Source organism: Heterodontus francisci, chromosome 35 (genome assembly GCF_036365525.1).
Source record: "Heterodontus francisci isolate sHetFra1 chromosome 35, sHetFra1.hap1, whole genome shotgun sequence".
In the NCBI taxonomy this organism is placed as follows: Eukaryota; Metazoa; Chordata; class Chondrichthyes; order Heterodontiformes; family Heterodontidae; genus Heterodontus; species Heterodontus francisci.
In genome coordinates this window covers 46,139,144-46,160,190 of record NC_090405.1, presented here as the reverse complement: position 1 = coordinate 46,160,190, position 21,047 = coordinate 46,139,144, and the positions used below count along the sequence as shown (strand labels likewise).

General features: G+C 44.6%; 1 protein-coding gene across 5 annotated transcripts in view; it reads right to left on the bottom strand.

Annotated features, from left to right (window-relative positions):
- LOC137350489 (AT-rich interactive domain-containing protein 3B-like) overlaps positions 1-21,047 on the bottom strand; it is a 211,944-nt gene that overhangs the window by 99,922 nt on the left and 90,975 nt on the right. For 3 of the 5 annotated variants that reach the window (XM_068015137.1, XM_068015142.1, XM_068015138.1), the window contains exon 3: positions 13,410-13,517. The exons of the other annotated variants lie outside the window; for them this stretch is intronic. In XM_068015137.1, coding sequence (XP_067871238.1) covers positions 13,410-13,517 — 108 coding nt within the window. The remainder of the gene's footprint in view (positions 1-13,409; positions 13,518-21,047) is intronic. 5 annotated transcript variants of the gene reach the window in all.

The window sequence follows — 21,047 nt, the reverse complement described above, 5'->3', positions numbered from 1 at the left end:
GTGAGGACACGAGAAACCCTCTCGACTAATCAAATCCCACAAACAGCCCAGGCGCAGCAGAGAGTCATGTGACCCAGGTACTTGACAACTGACCTCAGTAACCTTTAGAGCTGATCACTAATATCAGCCCAAGGGAAACATCTGTTTTTATTGCAGGACAAGCAAACACTATATATGGATAACATTTATAATCATCTATGGAATGTTCACCCTTTTGAGTGATGGGCTTTCCAATTTCCTGTCTGAACTGAAAAGGCTGAATTTGATATAAAATCAATATGATACCTGCTCTTTCAGGATCTCCTAACACTGAAATTTAAACGAGCGGGGTGCAAGCAGTCACTTTAGATTCCAGAGATAAAGGTCCTTTTATACTGCACAAGGTGGAAGCTAGGGTTTTGTATGGGGTACGGTGGCTGAGCAGTTATGCTGGGCGAGTGGGGAAGGACACACGGGGTGAGTCACCGTTTTAATAGAGAAAACTGAACTTACGAAGATACGAATTAAGAGGAGTAGGCCACTCGGCCCTTCGGGTCTGCTGCGCCATTCAATAAGTTCATGGCTGAACTGATTACTCCACATTTTCACCTACCCCCGATAACCTTCCACCCCCTTGCTTATCGAAAATCTATCTACCTCTGCCTTAAACGTATTCAAAAGACTCTGCTTCCGCTCCCTTTTCAGGAAGAGAGTTCCAAAGACACATGACCCTCTGAGAGAAAACATTTCTCCTCATCTCTGTCTTAAATGGGTGACCCCTTATTTTAAAACAGTGACCCCTAGTTCTAGATTCTCCCACAAGGGGAAACATCCTTTCCACATCCACCCTGCCAAGACCCCTCAGGATCTTATATGTTTCAACCAAGTCGCCTCTTACGCTTCTAAACTCCAGCGGATACAAATGGACTGCAGCAGTTCAAGAATTCGGCTCACCACCACCTTCTCAAGGGCAATTAGGGATGGGCAATAAATGCTGGCCTGGCCAGCGACGCCCAAATCCCATGAATGAATAAAAAAAAAGCTTCTAACATTTTCCCCAAGACAGATGTTAAGCTAACTGGCCTGTGGTTTCCTGCTTTCTGTCTCCCTCCCTTTATGAATAAAGGAGTTGCTATTTTCCAGTCCAGTGGCACTTGCATCCTAACGTCATCAACCTGCTTCGACTCCATATCCATTAATCCCCTTGGCTAGCAAAAATCTATTGATCTCAGAGAAAATATACCCTGGGAATAACATTTTTCTTCAGAAGCCAGCTGCAAGCTGAATATAAAACTGCTGGCACCACCTAGCACCCACCAGGGTTGACAGTATTGAAGACCCAATCAAAACAAGTCTTATTTCCAGGTGACTCTACCTTTATATAACTCTGACGCCTGACAACAATGTAAAAACAACTTCATATCCTTAAAATACTTCCCTGAATTCAGGCCAAAAACAGGTACAATCAGCTGCAGGCCAAAGATGGTCAAAAATATAACTGAACATTTATCAGCAAGTGCTGGATTTAATCAGCTGAATAACTTTGGAAGTGACAAATAAAATACTTTTACAAATAGATTCCGACTAAGCAGCTGATGCACACCATTAGCTTCATCTCGTGTCCCCTTGCCTTGTGGACCATTGTTCACTCTGTACCACATGTGAGTGAAGGTTCACTCCATGTTCCAGCACACGACTGAGGGAGTGCTGCACTGTCAGAGGTACCATCGTTTGGGCAAGATGTTAAACTGAGGCCCCGTCTGCCCCCCTCAGGTAGACGGGAAAGATCCCATGGTCAGTATTTTGAAGAGGAGCAAGGCAGTTCTCCCCGATGTCCTGGACAATATTGATCACGCAACAAGCATCAGATGATTTTGTCATCATCACATTGTTGCCTCTGGGAGTTTGCTGCGTGCAAATTGGCTGCCAGATTTCCAACACTATAACAGTGACTGCACCTCAAAAAGTACTTCACTGACTGAAAAGTGCTTTCAGATGTCCTGAGGTTGTGATAGGCACTATATAAATGCAAGTCTTTCTTTTTTTATTGGTACAGAGAGATGAGGTTCTCCCTGCTTTAGAGAAAATGGCTGAGTCAGTGATACCAGGACAGCAGAATCTGGACACTGATGTTTCTGCGCATTAATTGGGTTTAACCATAATTTTGTAATTTGGCCCTGAAATCAGGTGAGGCTGAAATGTATTTGCACAATCTGGTTCCTAATCTATAACGATACAAAGAGATAGGAAAGGATTTTATGATTAACAGACACTCCATTGCCTGACAGCCTTGTCAAGCACTAATATTAACCAGGCTTTACTTATATAATTGCTAATACCGAACCTCAGACAGTTACGTGATATGAACTGGAATAGCATATAGTACAAAGGCAACAATGCTATTGAAGAGATGGGGAGAGAGAGAGGGAGTACGGGATTGGGAGAGAGCATGAATGAGATTGAGAGAGAGAGAGAGAGAGACAGAGAGCGTGAGAGAGAGAGAGAGAATGAATATGAATGATTGTCACAAGATGAAAAACAAGGTGGCCCAAAGTATGACTCAGTGCTATATTTTCCCTGGGACAGGTTTACGGTAAACTGGTTGTTTTCCTGTCTAGAGGTTCCTGCTGTAAACCTGTTCAGAACCACAGATGGAGTCCAGGGGCAGGATTTTCCCATGGGCTCCAGAACCCTGATGTCGGGACCAAATGGGGGGTCACAAGCCGGCACTTGATGGCAGCGGGAACTCCTCAGCAACCTTACCGGATGGCCTCCTATGCTAAATTATCAGACTTCTAATCTGACATCCAGTGCTGAAAGAGCTGGAATTCCCTCCAATTAAATATTGGAAAGACTGAAGCCATTGTTTTCTGGCTCTGCTCCAAACTCCATTCCCTTGCCCCTGACTCCATCTGTCTCCCTGGCAACAGTCTGAAATTAAGCCAGTCTGTTCGCAACATTGGTGCCACATTGGATCCCGGGGTGAGTTTCTGACCTCATATTCACGCCATTAATACGACTGCCCATTTCCACCTCCGTAACATTGCCTGACTTTTCCCCATCTGCAACTCATCTGCTGCTGAAACCCTCATTCATGCCTTCGCTACCTCTAGCCTTGACTATTCCAACACGCTCCTGCCTGGTCTCCCGGATTCGATTCTCCATAAACTTGAGGTCATCTAAAACTCTGCTGCCCATGTCTTAACTTGCACCAAGTCCCATTCCCCTATCACCCTTGTGCTCACTGACGTACATTGGCCCCCCGGTCAACTAACATCTTGATTTTAAAATTCTCATCCTTGTTTTCAAACCCCTCGCCCCTCCCTATCTCTGTAATCTCCTCCAGCCCCAGAATCCTCCAAGACATCTACACTCCTCTAATCCTGACCTCTTGAGCATCTCTGATATAAATTGCTCCACCATTGGCGGATGGGCCTTCAGTTGCCTAGGCCCAAGCTCTGGAATACCCTCCCTACACCTCTCCACCTGGCTTCCCTACTTTAAGCCACTCACTCCTTAAAACCTCCCTCTTTGACCAAACTTTTGGTCATCTGACCTAATATCTCCTTATGTGGCTCAGTGTCAAATTTTGGTTTATAAATGCTCCTGTGAAGCACCTTGGGGCGTTTTATTGTGTTAAAGGCGCAATATAAATATGTTGTTTTATAGAATGGGAGCACCTTGCTTTGTTAAAATGGGACTGCAGTAGTTAGTTTTAAACAGAGCACAATTGTTTTTTAGCAGGAGGAAAACAAATTTTTAAAAATTATAGCTAAGAAATATTTCCAAATTTAAAAAAAATATATGGTGGGAGATATAGGCCCTCACGAGTGACATTTCTCAAATTACTTGAAACTGATCAGGTTTTTTCAGCCTTGGGGGGACGGGGGAAGGAATGGTCTGTAAGAAAGGTCAGCGTCATAATGGAGCCAACATCCCAATCTGAATCATCAATAATTAAGTCACTAAAGAGGCTAAGCTTCCTTTATTGAAATAAAAGACTACACAATAGATATAAATGGTCACTCACTATGTCCTTTCCACTGGGCTAAGCCAATGGAATCCTATCCTTTACAGCTTTCTACTTAGCATGAATTTTTCATGCTCCTGACTGATTTTCAGCACGGACTTCGGCAAGGCTTATGTTATCAGAAGCAAAGAATTTAATTTTGGCCAATTCTCTCCTCTTTCTTGCAAAACTGCCTCCAAATTCGCACTACGTTTGGCAAAATTATTTGAGAGTCCAAATGAGGCAGAAAGGAATAGAAGGTTACACTGATAGGGCGAGATGAGGTAGGGTGGGATCGAGCTCGTGTGGTGCATGGACTAGTTGGGCCGAATGGCCTGTTCCTATGCTGTACATTCTAAGTAATTCTCTCCCTTCCTCTCCTGAAGGTGCTGCTTCTTGGTGGTAACTTGGTAAAGAGTGGCTCTTTGTGCGTTGGCCGTGGGGAGTTTTGGGAGGCAGCTCAACTACGTAGGGCGTCATAAACAAAGCCTCATCCTGCTCTCACCCGATGTCCACACGTGCGCTTTCCAAGGTGAGTCACTGGATCGCAATCAGAAGTGACTGATTTCCACCCGCCTCTCCATTCCTCTCAGCTCAATCATAGTCTCACCAATCCTTTCACTGCTTCTTGCCATATTTCTCTCACTGTTGGCTAAAATTCCCAGAACCTTCTCTCTGCATTTCTGGGTGGGAGAGATCAACCAAGGTGGCCTGGCAGTTAATAGAAAGATAGCCGAGCCCCTTTGGTTACCATCAGTTACCGGGAAACCACTCCTGTGACACAAAGAGATCAGTCCAAACAGACAGGAATCTCACTGAAACATAAACTGCCCCAGTAGTGAAAGAGCAAACAAATGGGTGTGAAGTGTCCAGAATTAGACAAAAATAAAAGCAGCAAAACAGGACAACAGTATTTGGAAGGAACGAAACTTCAATATGGGACACGTATTCAAAACAAAACGGTAAGTATGGATACATCATGACCTGCTGAGTGGCCTTCATAGTGAGAGGATTCGAGTACAGGAGCAAGGATATCTTGCTGCAATTATACAAGGCCTTGGTGAGACCACATCTGGAGTATTGTGTGCAGTTTTGGTCTCCTTATCTGAGGATGTTCTTGCTATGGAGGGAGTGCAGCGAAGGTTCACCGGACTGATTCCTGGGATGGCAGGACTGACGTATGAAGAGAGATTGGGTCGATTAGGCTTGTATTCGCTAGAGTTTAGAAGAATGAGAGGGGATTTCATAGAAACCTACAAAATTCTAACGGGACTGGACAGACTAGATGCAGGAAGGATGTTCCCGATGGCAGGGGAGTCCGAGACCAGGGGTCACAGTTTAAAGATAAGGGGTTCGCCATTTAGGACTGAGATGAGGAGAGATTTCTTCACCCAGAGAGTGCTGAACCTGTGGAATTCTCTACCACGGAAAGCAGTTGAGGCCAAATCATTAAATAGATTCAAGAAAGAGTTAGATATAGTTCTTAGGGCTAATGGGATCACGGGATATGGGGAGAAAGCAGGAACAGGGTACTGAGTTTGGATGACCAGCCATGATTGTATTGAATGGTGGAGCAGGCTCGAGGGGCTGAATGGTCTACTCCTGCTCCTATGTTTCTATCACACCCTTAAAATCCAGGCAACTTAGTCCTATTTGCAATTGTATTGCTCACTTCATACCACAGCAACAACAACTGCATTTATATAGTGCCTTGAACATAGTAAAATGCATCGAGGCGCTTCACAGGAGTGTTATCAGACATTGCGCCACGTAAGGAGATATTGGGACAGGTCAACAAAAGCTGGGTCAAACAGGTAGGTTCCAAGAAGGAGAGAGAGGCGGAGAGGTTTAGGGAGGGAATTCCAGAGCTTAGGGCCCAGGCAGCTGGAGGCACGGCCACCAATGGAGGGGCGAGAGAAGTCAGGGATGAGCAAGAGGTCAGAATTGGAGGTGCGCAAAGGGTTGTAAGGGCTGGAGGAAGCTACAGAGAGGGGTGAGGTCATGGAGGGAGTTGAATACGAGGATGGGAATTTTAGATTTGGGCCGGGAACCAAAGTAAGTCAGCAATCACGGGGATGATGTGGGAAGGGGACTTGGTGCAAGTTAGAATGCGGGCAGTAGAGTTTGGATGAGTTCAGGTTACTGGGAGGATGGCGAAGAGAATATTCCAATCATTGCATTTTGAAGGAGTTTCTCCTGTTTGAATTTTGTAGATCTGGAGGTTTGAAAATGCTCGTTTTTATCGTTCTTGCCTCGTGATAACCCTAAATAGCAACTGCAAGATTATCAACTTCCGACAAGTGCAGATCAATGGGAACTCAATCAAACTACATGGCCATCAGGCTTCCGGGGTGAATGCCTCTGTGACCCTGAAATGAAAGCCTTGGATACTCCTGCACTACAGTCCTTTAAAAAGGGACTGGCTATGTTTCTGGTGGAAGGGCACAATAGGTGCAGGGAACAGGACAGAAAGAGAATTGCATTTATATAACACCTTTTACATCTTCAGGATATCAATTGGCTCAGCTGGTAGCACTCTTGCTTGTGAGTCACAAGGTTTACATCCCACTCCAGGGCTTCAGCACAAAAAAAATCAAGGCTGACACTCCAGTGCAGTACTGAGGGAGTGCTGCACTGTCAGAGGTACTGTCTTTCGGATGAGACGTTAGACCGAGGCCCCTTCTACTTGCTCAGGCGGGTATAAAAGATCCCATGGCACTGTTTCGAAGAGGAGCTGTGGAGTTCTCCCCAGTGTCCTGGCCAACGTTTATCCCTCAAATCAACATCGCAGAAACAGATTATTTGATCATTATCACATTGCTGTTTGTGGGAGCTTGCTGTGCACAAATTGGCTGCATTACAACTGTGACTACACTTCGAAAAGTACGTCTTTAGCTGCAAAGCGCTTTGAGACAGTGGCCGTGAAAGGTGCTATATAAATGCGAGTCTTTTTCTTTTATTTTAATCCCAAAGCAGTTTGGTTAAACTTGCTGAATGATGACTCTTGGCTGGGTCACTGCTTAGTGTTTATGCCAGTTTGTAACAGGCCACTGGTTTATGGTAACAAGTTAAATACGGTTTTACATGGAACTGCAGGAGTTGTATCAGTATATTGGGAGCATTTTTCCACTATTCCAAACGTTTTTTCTTGTAACCTACAAAATGAGTGGCCTTGGCTAACCTTAGCCTCCTGATGTTTGTTCGATTAGCCTGAAGATTCCAGAGCACTCGAGTTCTTCTATGAAATTGTCTGTAGGCTTTTATTTGCTTTCAGGGGAGGGAGGTAACTCGAGGGATAAATACACTGGGAGAACCTTCTTGCTCTGGTTTGAAATAGCACCATGGGATCTTTTACATCCACCTGAGGGGGCAGATGGAGGACTTGGTTTAACATCACGTCTGAAAGATGGCACTTCAAACCGTGCAGTACTCTTGCAGTACTGCACTGGGAGTGTCCGTCCAGATCAAGGCTGATGCGAGTGAGGCATGAATCCATGAGCTTCTTAGTGGGAGGCGAGAATGCTGGCACTGAACCAAGGCAGATAACACGCTCCAATATTGTGCCCTAATTCACCAATGCTATCTAGCTCAGGGTGTGGAATTAGTACTGAGAATGGGGGCAGTTCTATTCTCTGCACTGGAAAGTGGCTTGCCAATGGCCAAACGAGTCTTGCTTAGGTCCATCAACAGCAAGCGCACACCTCCAAGAGGTAAGAATGCAGCGTGTCATGAAGGAGATTCCTTGAAGTGAAGGCACACTGTTGACAGACTGTGTCGCCCAATCCCTCCTGCTAGTTCCTTCTTCAGATGAAACGATTATAATTATGCAGGAATTTGCTGTCAGGAGCATTTCCCATCAGCAGAAACCTCTTTGTATAGAGACTTCCTCCACAATGTTTAGTTAGCCATTTCCTGCACACTGCCTAATTATACAGATATCTGATTCTTCTATTTAATGTTTTTCTTTTATTATAGTGGGGGAGGGGGTTATATTTATGCAAATTTTGAACACATCATGTGAAGTAGTGTGTGAAAAGATCCCAGTGTTTTGGAGACCATGTTGCTGCACTATACAGTGTTAATCCAAATTCCAACCTCTGTGATCTGTCACAATTTAATAAAGGAGGGCCCATGTTACATCAGTGGAAAGATTATACACATTTTCAGTGCAATTTGGATAAGATTACAACTTCCTTTTTCTGTCGTTTTGAAAGGCCTATGGATGGAGACTCCTGTATTTCTCTTTTGTGTTTTGCACTTTGACCTAACCCTAAACCTGGCCAATTCTGGCTTTGGTTCTTCACAAACTGAAGAGGCTTTTATATTGTTCTGGATCTGCCACAAAGCAGCGGCCACAAATCTACATTATCGAGGAAGCTGACTTCCCTACCATCATCAGACCCCACCCTCCCCCAACCCCTGGGACATCCTGGCTGCTGCTGGTTTCACCTGGAGTTGCCCAACACCTCGCTACAGTGGCAGTGTGATAGAGAAACACGAGTGTATCCATCGTCTCAGTGTATCAATATCAAGGCATATCATGTCAAAACTCCACCCGCATGATGTGGCCAAAAGTGACAATGGCAGCCCATGTCAGCGCACCCCATTTGCCACAAGCTCAAATGGAGATGGTTGGCATGTTTTAAAAGGAAGTTCAGGACAGTATAGTTCTTAAGGCTGCTCTCTCAGAACCTGGCCTGTAAATGGGTAAGGATCTTCAGTGTGTTCCAAAGACTGACTTGTGCCTTCAATGCATATTGGAGCACAAAATCATAGAATGATACAGCACAGAAGGAGGCCATTCGGTCCTTCGTGCCTGTGCTGGCTCTTTGAAAGAGCTATCCAATCAGTCCCACATCCCTGCTCTTTCCCCTCCGCCCTGTAAACTCTTCCTTTTCAAGTATTTATCCAATTCTCGTTTGAAAGTTACTAATGAATCTGCTTCCACCACCCTTTCAATCAACACATTCCAGATCACAACAACGCGACTATTCCCACTGAAAATCTATTAACTTTATTTTCTAGTGGAGGCTGGAGGGAAATCCTTGATTTTGCACACATTATCCTGCATTATCAAGTGCTCTTCCTGGCTAACTGATAAGGCAATTTCCCAAACGTACTGTCGCACAGCCTGTGAAACAGGATGGCACTAGCTGGCTAAGTGTTCCAGTCTCCAGCGGCCCCAGAGCTCCCCTTTAGTACACTGCCCATCACTGAAGCTCAGACGGGGATATTACATGCAGAAGAGATAAGGATTCTTTCCCGTAGAACAGAGGTGTTTATCTTGGATGTATAGGTGCATACCACACAGGCTCAAGGACAGACAGATACTTCAAAGATATGTTAACGTAGCATTTACAACACAGAAACAGGCCAGTTGGCCTAATTAGTCATTGCTGGTGTTTGTGCCTCCACTCCCACCCTTCTTCATCTAACCTATCAGCATACCTCGCTATTCCTTTCTCCCTCAGGTATTTCCCCTTAAATGCATCTATGCTATTCGCCTCAACTACGCTCTGTGGTAACGGGTTCCATATTCTCACCCCTCTCTGGGTAAAGAAGTTTCCCCTGAATTTCCGCGGAATTGTTTGCTCTTGTTCTACGGTCTTAAGTCGCTACTTTTAGTGATTTATCTGTGCCCACAGATTCCACTGCTCCTCTACCCCATTTAGACACATCTTCCAATGAGTATGTCGGTCTCATTAATTCCCACAGAGGTTCCCGTTAACTTGCATCGAGCTCAAGTTGCTATTACCAACAGAGCCATTCCCGAAATCATTTATCTGCTAATAGGGCAACACCATCAAGAGCAAGCCATTCCAAAAGATTCAAATTCTGCAAAATTCTAAAGGGCAAACTGATGATTAAGAGACATAACAGGGCGGAGTTGCCTGGGCTTCAAGGGCTGCAGTGTCGGGGCTGCTTGTGACCCACAGACTGCTGTTTGGCACCTCTGTTGTCGAACATTTGGTTGCTGAGATGTGCTGAGAGAGTTTAACAGGAGGAGTGAAGGGAGAGAAACTCTAAAGAAAGACTTGCATTTGCATAGCGCCTTTCACAACGCCAGGATGTACCAAAGCGCTCCACAGCCAATCAAGTACTTTTGAAGTGCAGTCACCCCCATAATACAGGAAACCCGGCAGCCAATTCGTGCACAGCAAGCTCCCACAAACAGCAACAAGATAATGACTAGATATTCTAGTTGGCTGACAGATAAATATTTTCCAGGTCCATTTACATCCACCCACGAGGGAAGACTCGGTTTAACGGCTCATCTGAAAGGCGGCACCTCCGACAGTGCAGCACTCGCATAGTGTTGCATTGGAGTGTCTTCCTGTATGATGCACTCGAGTCCCTGCAGGGCAACTTGAACCCACAGCCTTCTGACTCAAAGGCCAGATCACAGCCAACTGAGCCATGGCTCCAAAAGACCACGTCTGCTAAAGAGTAGTGCCAGAGAGAAACTCATGTCTGTGGAACTGCACCCCATTAAGAGGGGTCAAGTCCTCAAAGAGAGAATGGAAGAAAACTGTACAGGTAAAAATCACCAACCATAGTACTCTCAACAGAAACCAGTGCAAGAGAATCTCCTACAAATAGCACCACTCCCAATCATAATTTATTCATGGAGTGTTAAACTCGGGGACTGTTTTGTATATTCTATTGGTTCGGGGGAGCGTTAAAAATTCCATGCCACTTCTTAAATGAGGAACAGGGAGCTTCCCCAATGTCATAACCAATATTCCTCCTCATCACCATGACTAAAAAACAGTTCAAATGGCCCTTCATTTTAAAGCTGTTTATAGAATCTTGTGGTTCTTGTTGAGTTTGCCTACATAACAATCGGCGACTGTGCTTTCTAATAATTCATCGTACGTGAGCCACTTTTGAGATGTTTGAGAATATGACAAGGTGCAAGTTATGTTTGAAGCTGTTTGATGCTGATCTCCCTTGGCACTGCCCGTATGTGGTCAAAGGACACATGTGATTTAGAACAGTAGGCGTTTTTATCAAACAAGTGTGACAGGAAAAGTGTGACAAGTGTTTAACATATACTTTCTGTAAGAGGGTTTCAATATATATAATTTTAAACATAAAAATAATTAAAACAACTCACACTTACATTGTGCTTTTAACATGGGAAGAGCCTTGGGGCATTTTTACTAAGTGCGTAATCAGACAAACATTAGCTCCGATCCACATAAGGAGATATTAGGAGGTAGCCAAAAACTCGGTCAAAGAGGTAGGTTTTAAGGAACGTCTTAAAAAGTGAGAGAGGTAGAGAGATGGCAAAGTTTAGGGAGGGAATTCCAAAGCTTGGGGCCCAGACGCCTGAAGGAACGGTGGGGCAATTAAAATCAGGGATGTTCAAACAGGCCAGAACTGGAAGAGTGCAGATACCTCAGAGGGTTGTAGGGCTGGAGGAAGCTACTGGAGATAGGGATGGGTGAGGCCACAGAGGGATCTGAACACAAGAATGAGAATGAGGTATTGCTAGACCAGGAGCCAATGTAGGTCAGCGAACACAGGGGTGATGGGCGAATGGGACTTGGGAATTTTTAACGCAAGGTAGGATATGAGCAGCAGAATTTTGGATGAGCCCATGTTTATGGAGGGTGGAAGAGGAGTGGCCAACCAGGAGAGTGTTGAGTTGGTCGAGTCTGGAGGTGAAAGTATCAGCAGTACAATTCATAGCCCAAAAGCTGCTTTAAAGCAAAAAGGAATAGCTCAGTAAATAAAGAGTTAAATTTTGTTTTGAGGGCCAACATTAGGAATTCCCTTTCTGTCAGTCCTTCCTGTGGATGCAGTTTACATTCACTCTCACTCTCTTGGGTCTCTGTATGGTCCCATGGGCTTTTCATTCCACACACTCATTTCCTCATGTGTCGAATTTTCCATTGTTCTGTTAAGTGTCATCAGCTAAACAGTGTATCCCATTTGGACATTCAATGTGGTCACATGCTCATAAATGCAGTGACTGTTGCTAAGGGACATTAATCGGGAAGCTGTTGCCCCTCATCACTACTTTGCAGATAATAGGGGAGGCGGTGGCATAGTGGTAATGTCACTGGATTAGTAACCCAGAGCCCAGGCTAATGCTCTGGGGACACGGGTTCAAATCCCACCACAGCAGATGGTGAAATTTGAATTCAATTAATAAAAATCTGGAATTAAAAAGCTAGTCTAATGGTGGCCATGAAACCATTGTCGATTGTTGTAAAAACCCATCTAGTTCACTAATGTCCTTTAGCGAAGGAAATGTGCCACCTTACCTGGTCTCGCCTCCATGTGACTCCAGACCCAAAGCAAATGTGGTTGACACTTAACTAGCCTAGCAAGCGACTTAGTTCAAGGGCAATTAGGGATGGACAATAAATGCTGGCCTAGCCAGTGATGCCCACAAAGAATTTTTAAAAAACGCACAGTTTGGTTAAATGATACAGGAACAACCAAAATAAACAACTTTTATCTGGTGCTAGCTGACAACTCATGGCATTGATTGCAAATAGTCAAATTGGAAAGATAAGAACAGGAGGGGGCGGGGGACCATTCAGCCCCTCAAGTCTGTCCTGCCATGAAATTCGGTCATGGCTGATCTGTACCTTAACTTAATTTACTTCGCCTTTGCTCCATGTCCTTTGATACCTTTGCCCAAGAAAAAAATCTGTCGATCTCAGTCTTGAACATTTCAACTGACCCTCCCAGCACCCATAGCATTTTGAAGGCTAGGGTTTCAGATTTCCACTAACCTGCTCCATGAAGAAATGCTTCCTGACTTTACTCCTGAATATCCAGGCTCTAATTTTAAAGATGCTATCCCTTGGTCCTGGCCTAGCCCACCAGGGTAGATAGTTCTCTGTAGTAATTTGGGATCAGTTACGTGGCTCCCATTTCTAAGCTGGAGCAGAGATGGATATTGATGGGATGGATTATGGAACGGCTGGAATCAAATTCAGAGTGGGGTAGCATCATTATTTTTTAAAATTCATTCACAGGATTTGGGCATCGCTGGCAAAGCCTGCATTTATTGCCCATCTCTGACTGCCCTTGGGAAGCTGGTAGTGAGCCATCTTGGCAACTGAGTGGCTTGTTAGGCCATTTCAGCGTCAACCACTTTGCTCTAGATCTGGAGTGACATATAGGCTAGACCAGGTAAGGCCAGCCAATTTCCTTCCCTAAAGGACATTAGTGAACCAGAGATAGGTTTTTACAACAATCCAGTAGTTACATAGTCACCATGACGAATACTTGCTTTTTTTAAAAAAAAAGTGAAATGAATTTAAATTCCCCAGCTGCTATGGTTGGATTTGAACTCATGTCTCCAGATTACTAGCCCTGTCACCTAACCCGCTCTGCTACCATGCCCGACTACAAGTTTTAAAACTAAATCTACTGGACTTTGAATGAAATAGGGGCTTACCTGTTTAATAGTGCCGGGTATATGGGCAACTGTCACACTGGCTGTGCGGAGACAATTTTTCCCCCCCGACTCTGATTGGTCATTTGCCATCCAATCAGAGGGCTGTATCTAGGGAGAAAAAAATTTTGGTCGTCCAATCAGAAAATCACGATGCAACACTTCGGACACTACATTCATCCAATCAGAATGCACAAAAATGACACTTGTTTATACTCTATGTGCAATTCATATAGATAATCATCAGTTACTGTCTTCCCATTTGGAGTCACCTCAGTAGGGTTACCAATTTTATAAGTTGAAAACCAGACACGGACAGATATAGGGCAGAGGTTGTCTCATGGTTTGAGTTCACAATATTACGACAGTGACCACACTTCAAAGGCCATTAATTGGTCGTAAAGCGCTCTGCAACCTGCGGAGGTAATGAAAGGCCCTTATATAAACACAAGTTCTTTCTTCTTTCATTTGTTTGCAAGCATGAAAATTCATCAAAAACCTTAAATAGGTCAGGCCTCTGTGCCAGAGAACGAAAGTGGGAAAAGTGACTTCTACGTTACAAATCCTACTTGAGGTGTTTGATTTTCATTTCAGGATGTTTAAAAACTATTCTAACCTATACAGGTTAGAACTGTAATCCGAGCGGCACATTTTTTTTCTGTCTGAAAAGTCAGGCCTATAGGCCTTTGCATAGGCCTCTAAAAATACAGGGGTGCAACTCACCTCCAGGATGTGGGGAAACTCGGGAGTCATAGCATGAGGGGAGGGCTCTGATGTGGGGGAGGCTTGTGCGGCCATGAATGCACTTACCCATCTACCTGAAATGTCCTCACTTCTGTTCAGCTGCCAGGTTTCCCCGAGGCCTGGGTAACCCAACCCGCCTCCCGAGAGATAATTGGCTGCCCACCCCCTGCCCCAGCTCCGTTAAACTCTTAAGGGGGCGGGTTTGAGACTTTTCAAAAATGTTATCATCCAATCAGACCCCAATCCATCAAGAGAAGCAAAATACTGCAGATGCTGGAAATCTGAAATAAAAACAAGAAATGCTGGAACCACTCAGCAGGTCTGGCAGCATCTGTGGAAAGAGAAACAGAGTTAACGTTTCGGGTCAGTGACCCTTCTTCCCTTCACTGACCCGAAACGTTAACTCTGCTTCTCTTTCCACAGATGCTGCCAGACCCAATCCATCTATTTTTGGTTGGTGAAATTCAGCCACACAGCGACACCAGCCTCCCCGCCCACTACTTTAAAGAAATGTTTATATAAAAATGGAGTTCGATTGAAATGATCAGCCCCACTGAATAGCTCATTCAGTAAATGCATCCCTCAATGCAGGACAGAGCCAGCCACACCTGAAGGCCCAAAGTTTAATCCCCGGCCTTGATCCTATTCCAGTGCAACTGCTCCGGCTCCTTGGATTCCAATTGCTGCCTAGTGCCCTGTGAATTTAAATCCATTACTCCAAGGGAAGTGCATTAATAAGCATGACTTCATCCGGGCTCCATCAGGAATGCCCTTCAGATTTCTTGCACATCTGTTTCGAGTTGGCTGCTGGTAATTGCATTTCGCCTCTGGCCTTGATATCTCATTTTAGGTTTAATTGCTTGAAGCAATTATAGTTTTTTTTTCTCCTCCACATTACAATAAGCAAAAAAAAAAATGCTGCTTCCCCACCTCAATGAAAAACCACCGGGCGAGGCCTTGCGAATAAACTGGAGAAATTATGATAAGTTAAAGCTTGCCAGATACAGGAAGGCAATCAAACCTGTCACGCTGAAATACAGTCAATGCTGAAGACATGTCTTGTCATTCGGCTGAGGAGTCAAAACAGCAAGTAAAGAACCAATCTCCACTGGGATATAGCTGGAGAGTAAGAAGAGTGTGGGACCAAACATGCTTCCGAGGGACCTCTGCGAGATATCACTGGGAGGTGTTACCTTTAATGCTGACATATTACATAGATTTACATAGAGTTTACAGCACAGAATGGGCCATTCAACCCAAGTGGTCTATGTTGGCGTTAATGCTCCACATGAGCCTCCTCTCACTCCTCTTATTAGTGAGCGACAGCATGGTTTTGTGAAGGGGAGGTCGTGTCTTACTAATTTGATTGAGTTTTTTGAGGAAGTGACGAAGATGATTGATGAAGGAAGGGCAGTGGATGTTGTCTATATGGACTTTAGTAAAGCCTTTGACAAGGTCCCGCATGGCAGACTGGTGCAAAAGGTGAAGTCACACGGGATCAGAGGTGAGCTGGCAAGATGGATACAGAACTGGCTCGGTCACAGAAGACAGAGGGTAACAGTGGATGGGTGTTTTTCTGAATGGAAGGATGTGACTAGTGGTGTTCCGCAGGGATCAGTGCTGGGACCTTTGCTGTTTGTAGTATATATAAATGATTTGGAGGAAAATGTAGCTGGTCTGATTAGCAAGTTTGCGGACGACACAAAGGTTGGCGGAGTTGCGGATAATGATGAGGATTGTCAGAGGATACAGCAGGATATAGATCGGTTGGAGACTTGGGCGGAGAAATGGCAGATGGAGTTTAATCCGGACAAATGTGAGGTAATGCATTTTGGAAGGTCGAATGCAGGTGGGAGGTATACAGTAAATGGCAGAACCCTTAGGAGTATTGACAGGCAGGCGTACAGGTCCACAGGTCACTGAAAGTGGTAACGCAGGTGGATAAGGTAGTCAAGAAGGCATTCGGCATGCTTGCCTTCATCGGTCAGGGCATAGAGTATAAAAATTGGCAAGTCATGTTGCAGCTGTACAGAACCTTAGTTAGGCCACACTTAGAATATTGCGTGCAATTCTGGTCGCCACACTACCAGAAGGACGTGGAGGCTTTGGAGAGGGTACAGAGGAGGTTTACCAGGATGTTGCCTGGTCTGGAGGGCATTAGCTATGAGGAGAGGTTGGAAAAACTCGGATTGTTTTCATTGGAATGACGGAGGTGGAGGGGCGACATGATAGAGGTTTACAAAGTTATGAGCGGCATGGACAGAGTGGATATTCAGAAGCTTTTTCCCAGGGTGGAAGGGTCAGTTACTAGGGGACATAGGTTTAAGGTGCGAGGGGCAAAGTTTAGAGGGGATGTGCGAGGCAAGTTTTTTTACACAGAGGGGGGTGAGTGCCTGGAACTTGCTGCCAGGGGAGGTGGTGGAAGCAGATACGATAGTGACGTTTAAGAGACATCTTGACTCTCAAGAGACAAATATATGAAGAGGAAGGGAATAGAGGGATATGGGCCCCGGAAGTGCAGAAGGTGTTAGTTTCGGCAGGCATCCAGATTGGCGCAGGCTTGGAGGGCCGAATGGCCTGTTCCTGTGCTGCACTGTTCTTTGTTCTTTGCTCTTCATCTCACCCAATCAGCTCAGTCATCTATTTCTTTCTCCCTCACCTGTTTGTCCAGCTTCCTCATAAAGGAATCATTAATAAAGAGACAACACAGAGGCTTTAAATAGGGGATAATTGGAACTTATCCTTCAGGTTTTCTGTGCTGACTTGCAACCAGTTCGTCTGCTGACGTATTTGAGCAAGACATGTTGATAATTAATGATGCAGCTTAGCAGAATGGAACCACCCCAGATTATTCCAAAAGCAACAACGTATTTGGCTGGCTGCTAAAGTAATCGAAACATCCATTTCTCACGGCCTTTCGGTCTTAGAGCAACTATCCAGTTGACCAACTCATCAGGTATGACATGAAAAGGGAGCCTCTTGATAAAATGGCATGACCATATACTGCTGAAGGTGCTGCTGACCTCTCACAGCCATCATTTATCAAATCGACTTATTGTGAAACTGAATCAGTGTACAAAAGTCTTAGTAACCCAGAAACCACCCTTACCCACAATGGTCACAGGAGTATAAGCCTCTTTCTGTGCTACTGAAATTGCAATTTGAATAGTTGGTCACTAAATCACCTTTATATTGGAGTGCCCAGTGCTGTGACCTTGACCCCAGGCTACATGTGGGGCAACAACAACGTTCATTTATATAGTGCCTTTAACATTGTAAAAAAGTCCTAAGGTAGCGGACTGGAATGCTCTGCCTGGGAGGGTGGTAGAGGCGGGTTGCCTCACATTATTTAAAAAGTACCTGGATGAGCACTTGGCACATCATAACATTCAAGGCTATGGGCCAAGTGCTGGCAAATGGGATTAGGTAGACAGGTCAGGTGTCTTTAATGCATCAGTGCAGACTCGATGGGCCGAAGGGCCTCTTCCGCACTGTATTATTCTGCGATTCTGTGAGTTCACATAGGAGTGTTGTCAGGCAGAATTTGACACTGAGCCATATCCGGAGATGCTAGGACAGGTGACCAGAAGCTTGGTCAAAAAGGTAGGTTTGAAAAGGAGAAGAGAGAGGCAGAGGTTTAGGGAGAAAATTCTGGAAGTTAGGCCTAGGCAGCTGAAGGCACAGCCACCAATGATGGAGCAATGAATATCGGGGGGGATGCAGAAGAGGCAGAAATTGGAGGAGTGCAGTCATCAGAGGGCTGGAGGAGGTTACAGAAATGGGGTCGGGGAGGAGGGGGTGCGAGTACATGGAGGGATTTGAATGCAAGGATGAGAATTTTAAATTTGGAGTGGGAGTCAATGCAAGTCAGTGAGAAAAGGAACGATGTGTGAACTGGACTTAGTGCGAGTTAGCACGCGGGCGGCAGAGTTTGGATGAGGTCAGGTGGATGGAGGGTGAAAGATGGCCAGGAGAGTGTTGGCATAGTTGAATTTGGAGGTAATTTCTCCTCTTTGAATTTTTGGAGAACCTGGAAATTCGGAAAACCTCGTTTCCCGAGGTTGCAAAGATGGGGGGGGGGGGAGGTCAGGCCGTGGACGGGGGAAAAAAAAGAGGTCATGGAGGGATTTGACCAGGAGGATCAGCATATTAAATTCGAGGCAAACTGCACTGTATGGGCAGCAAAACATAACTCAAACATCTATGGATGTGTAAAGTCACAACCCAACAACCAGCAACAGAAGGGCACAGAGGAATGGCACCATGTGTGGTACCGATGCAGGTCAACAATGGACACTTCTGCTCTGGAAACTCTGGGTGGTTGGGGGGTGGGGGGGGGGGGGGGGGTTTACTAAATCAGCACCACCACTGCCAAATACTACACAGCAAGGTTGGGGTTAATGTGAAGAGCAGTATAGTAATGTACACTGACAGACAGCACATTTAAAACACCTACCAAAATCATACAGGATCAGTAGGCCCACAATGAAAATAAATAGACAGCGAGGGAAGGAAATGGGGATCAGGCTTTTGAATACAATCAAGTTAAATGAGGGGGAAAATTTATCATTGATTCAATTATTGTATTTTTGTTGCTAACTTAAATTTAGTACAATGTTTCTTCAATTACTTAAACTTACATTACTTAAAAGTGAAATAAGTTAAATTTGAGATACAAGACTAAAAATAAATTATTTCCCAGACCAGAACCCGGCCCAGAGTTTGTGGAGCAGATAGTTTCAGACAGACTAATAACGTTGTAATTGTCAAGACTTCTGTTAGTTATTTCCAAGCATTTCTCCTCCGGGAGAAATTAAACAGCAGCTAGGATGTTTTCCCAAACATAAAAAAATCCAGAAAAGACTAGAATGAAACATCAAAAACAAAATTCACCTTTTAAACTAATGTGCTTTCCTCCCAGGATTATGATGTCATTAAATTTTGGAAACAAAAGACTGGACTAAAGTAAAGACTCGCATTTATATAGCGCCTTTCATATCCTCAGGATGTCCCAAAGCGCTTTACAGCCAATAAAGTACATTTGAAGTGTAGAAAGTCTTGTAATGTAGGAAACGCAGCAGCCAATTTGCACACAGCAAGCTCCCACAAACAGCAACAAACTGCTTTAGTGATGTTGGTTGAGGGACAAATGTTGACCAGGCCACCTGCGAGGACCCCCTGTTCTTCTTGGAAATATTGCCTGTGAATCTTTTATATCCATCCAAGAGTTTAACATCTCATCTGGAAGATGGCACCTCCAATTAGTGCAGCACTCCCTCAGCACTGCACTAGAGTGTCAGTCTGGATTATGGGCTCAAAACTCCAAGGTGGCGCTTGAGCCCAAGACCTTTTGACTCAGAGGGGAGAGTGCTACCCACTCAGCCAAGGCTAATAATTCGGACTAAATTATAAGATTAAAAATGTTCAAAAAGCCATAGAAACCTTTAACATAGTGTCACATTCACAAAGGGAACAGTGACGAAATATAAAATGAACTGGAGGAAATATGAAATAAAAGTCAACCGTTGAACTGAACTACAGGAAAATGGACACATTTGTGCCATCGACAAAATGGAGTACAGGTCACATGACTGCCCTCCTGTACCGTTCAATAGCTATGTTGGTCCGTTGAAGAGGGAACACATCACATATGCCTGAATTGAAATGGAAAATAGCCCATTCCATGCTAATAACTCATATGCAGGAATGGAGCTAACAAAGACTTTTACATCCAGACTGACTCCGAAGCCAAGGCCAAAATAATAGGTTCAAAGTAACACCTATTTATCAGAATAGACCACATTCTGACACCATCATGTAACAATGGTTCCCATATCCTGGAACATTGTATGAATCACCCCAGGGGAGAGAGACATTAGTCACCTGACCAACATCCCAACATGACAAGTTTCCACCTTAAAAAGTATAGCTCCAGAAAGAGAGAGAGGCAGAACTGTGAAAGAAGCTCTTTTCCAGCCAAAATAGCTGCGAGACCGTTCCAGCTAAGCAGGTGCCCTGCAAATAACTTTTAACTACTGCAGCAGAGCAATTGCAAGGTGACTTTGGAATTCCCCATCTGCTAAAGTGAATCAGGATTTCCACCAATTCATCCTTTTTTGAAACAAAGAACATTCAGGCCTGCACCGTTAAAAGGTTTCCTCCTGAAAAGCTCAAAAAGGTTTTCTCAAAACAACAAACTCTTCTACCACAATTAGACTCTAACTGCATGCTACCACTCTGCTCTGTATCATTGTGTGTGTGTATGTGTGTGAGCATGCGTGAGTGGGTGAGGTGCGAACATTTTTGCATTATAGTGTGAAATAAATATTTATCATTTATTTTTAACATATGAGAAAACCTGTTATTTGACCGTTAAAACACTCAGGGACTAAAACACTATTTCAAAAACACCGTCTGCTGTCAGTTGAGAGGTGAAAAGTGAAAGTCACCCACATCATGTCCCTCCCGTGTGTAACAACAGAAAAACAATTTATTTCACAGAATTGAAATCAAAAATAAAACTTTAAAAGGAGGAGAGGGTGGAGGAAAGATTGAGGATTTAAGCAGGAAATTCCAGAGTAGGGCTGAAGGCACAGACGCTAATGGTGAGGAAAAGGGATGTAGGGGACTGCACAAAAGGACAGAGTTAGGGGAATGGGTGGTTCAGAGGGGAGGGGGCTGCAGGGTTGGAGGAGGTTATGGAGGTAGAGAGGGGCGAAGCTATGATCTGATTTACACGTGAGGATCAGAATTTAAAACGGTTGGTGGGGGGGGGGGGGGGGGGGGGGAAACCAGAAGCTAATCCGCATTAGCAAGAATTCTGATAGTGGCATCTGGTCAAATAATGTGTAGAATATAGAATATTCTGCTCAGCTCCTGATTAAAATCTCAGCCAGA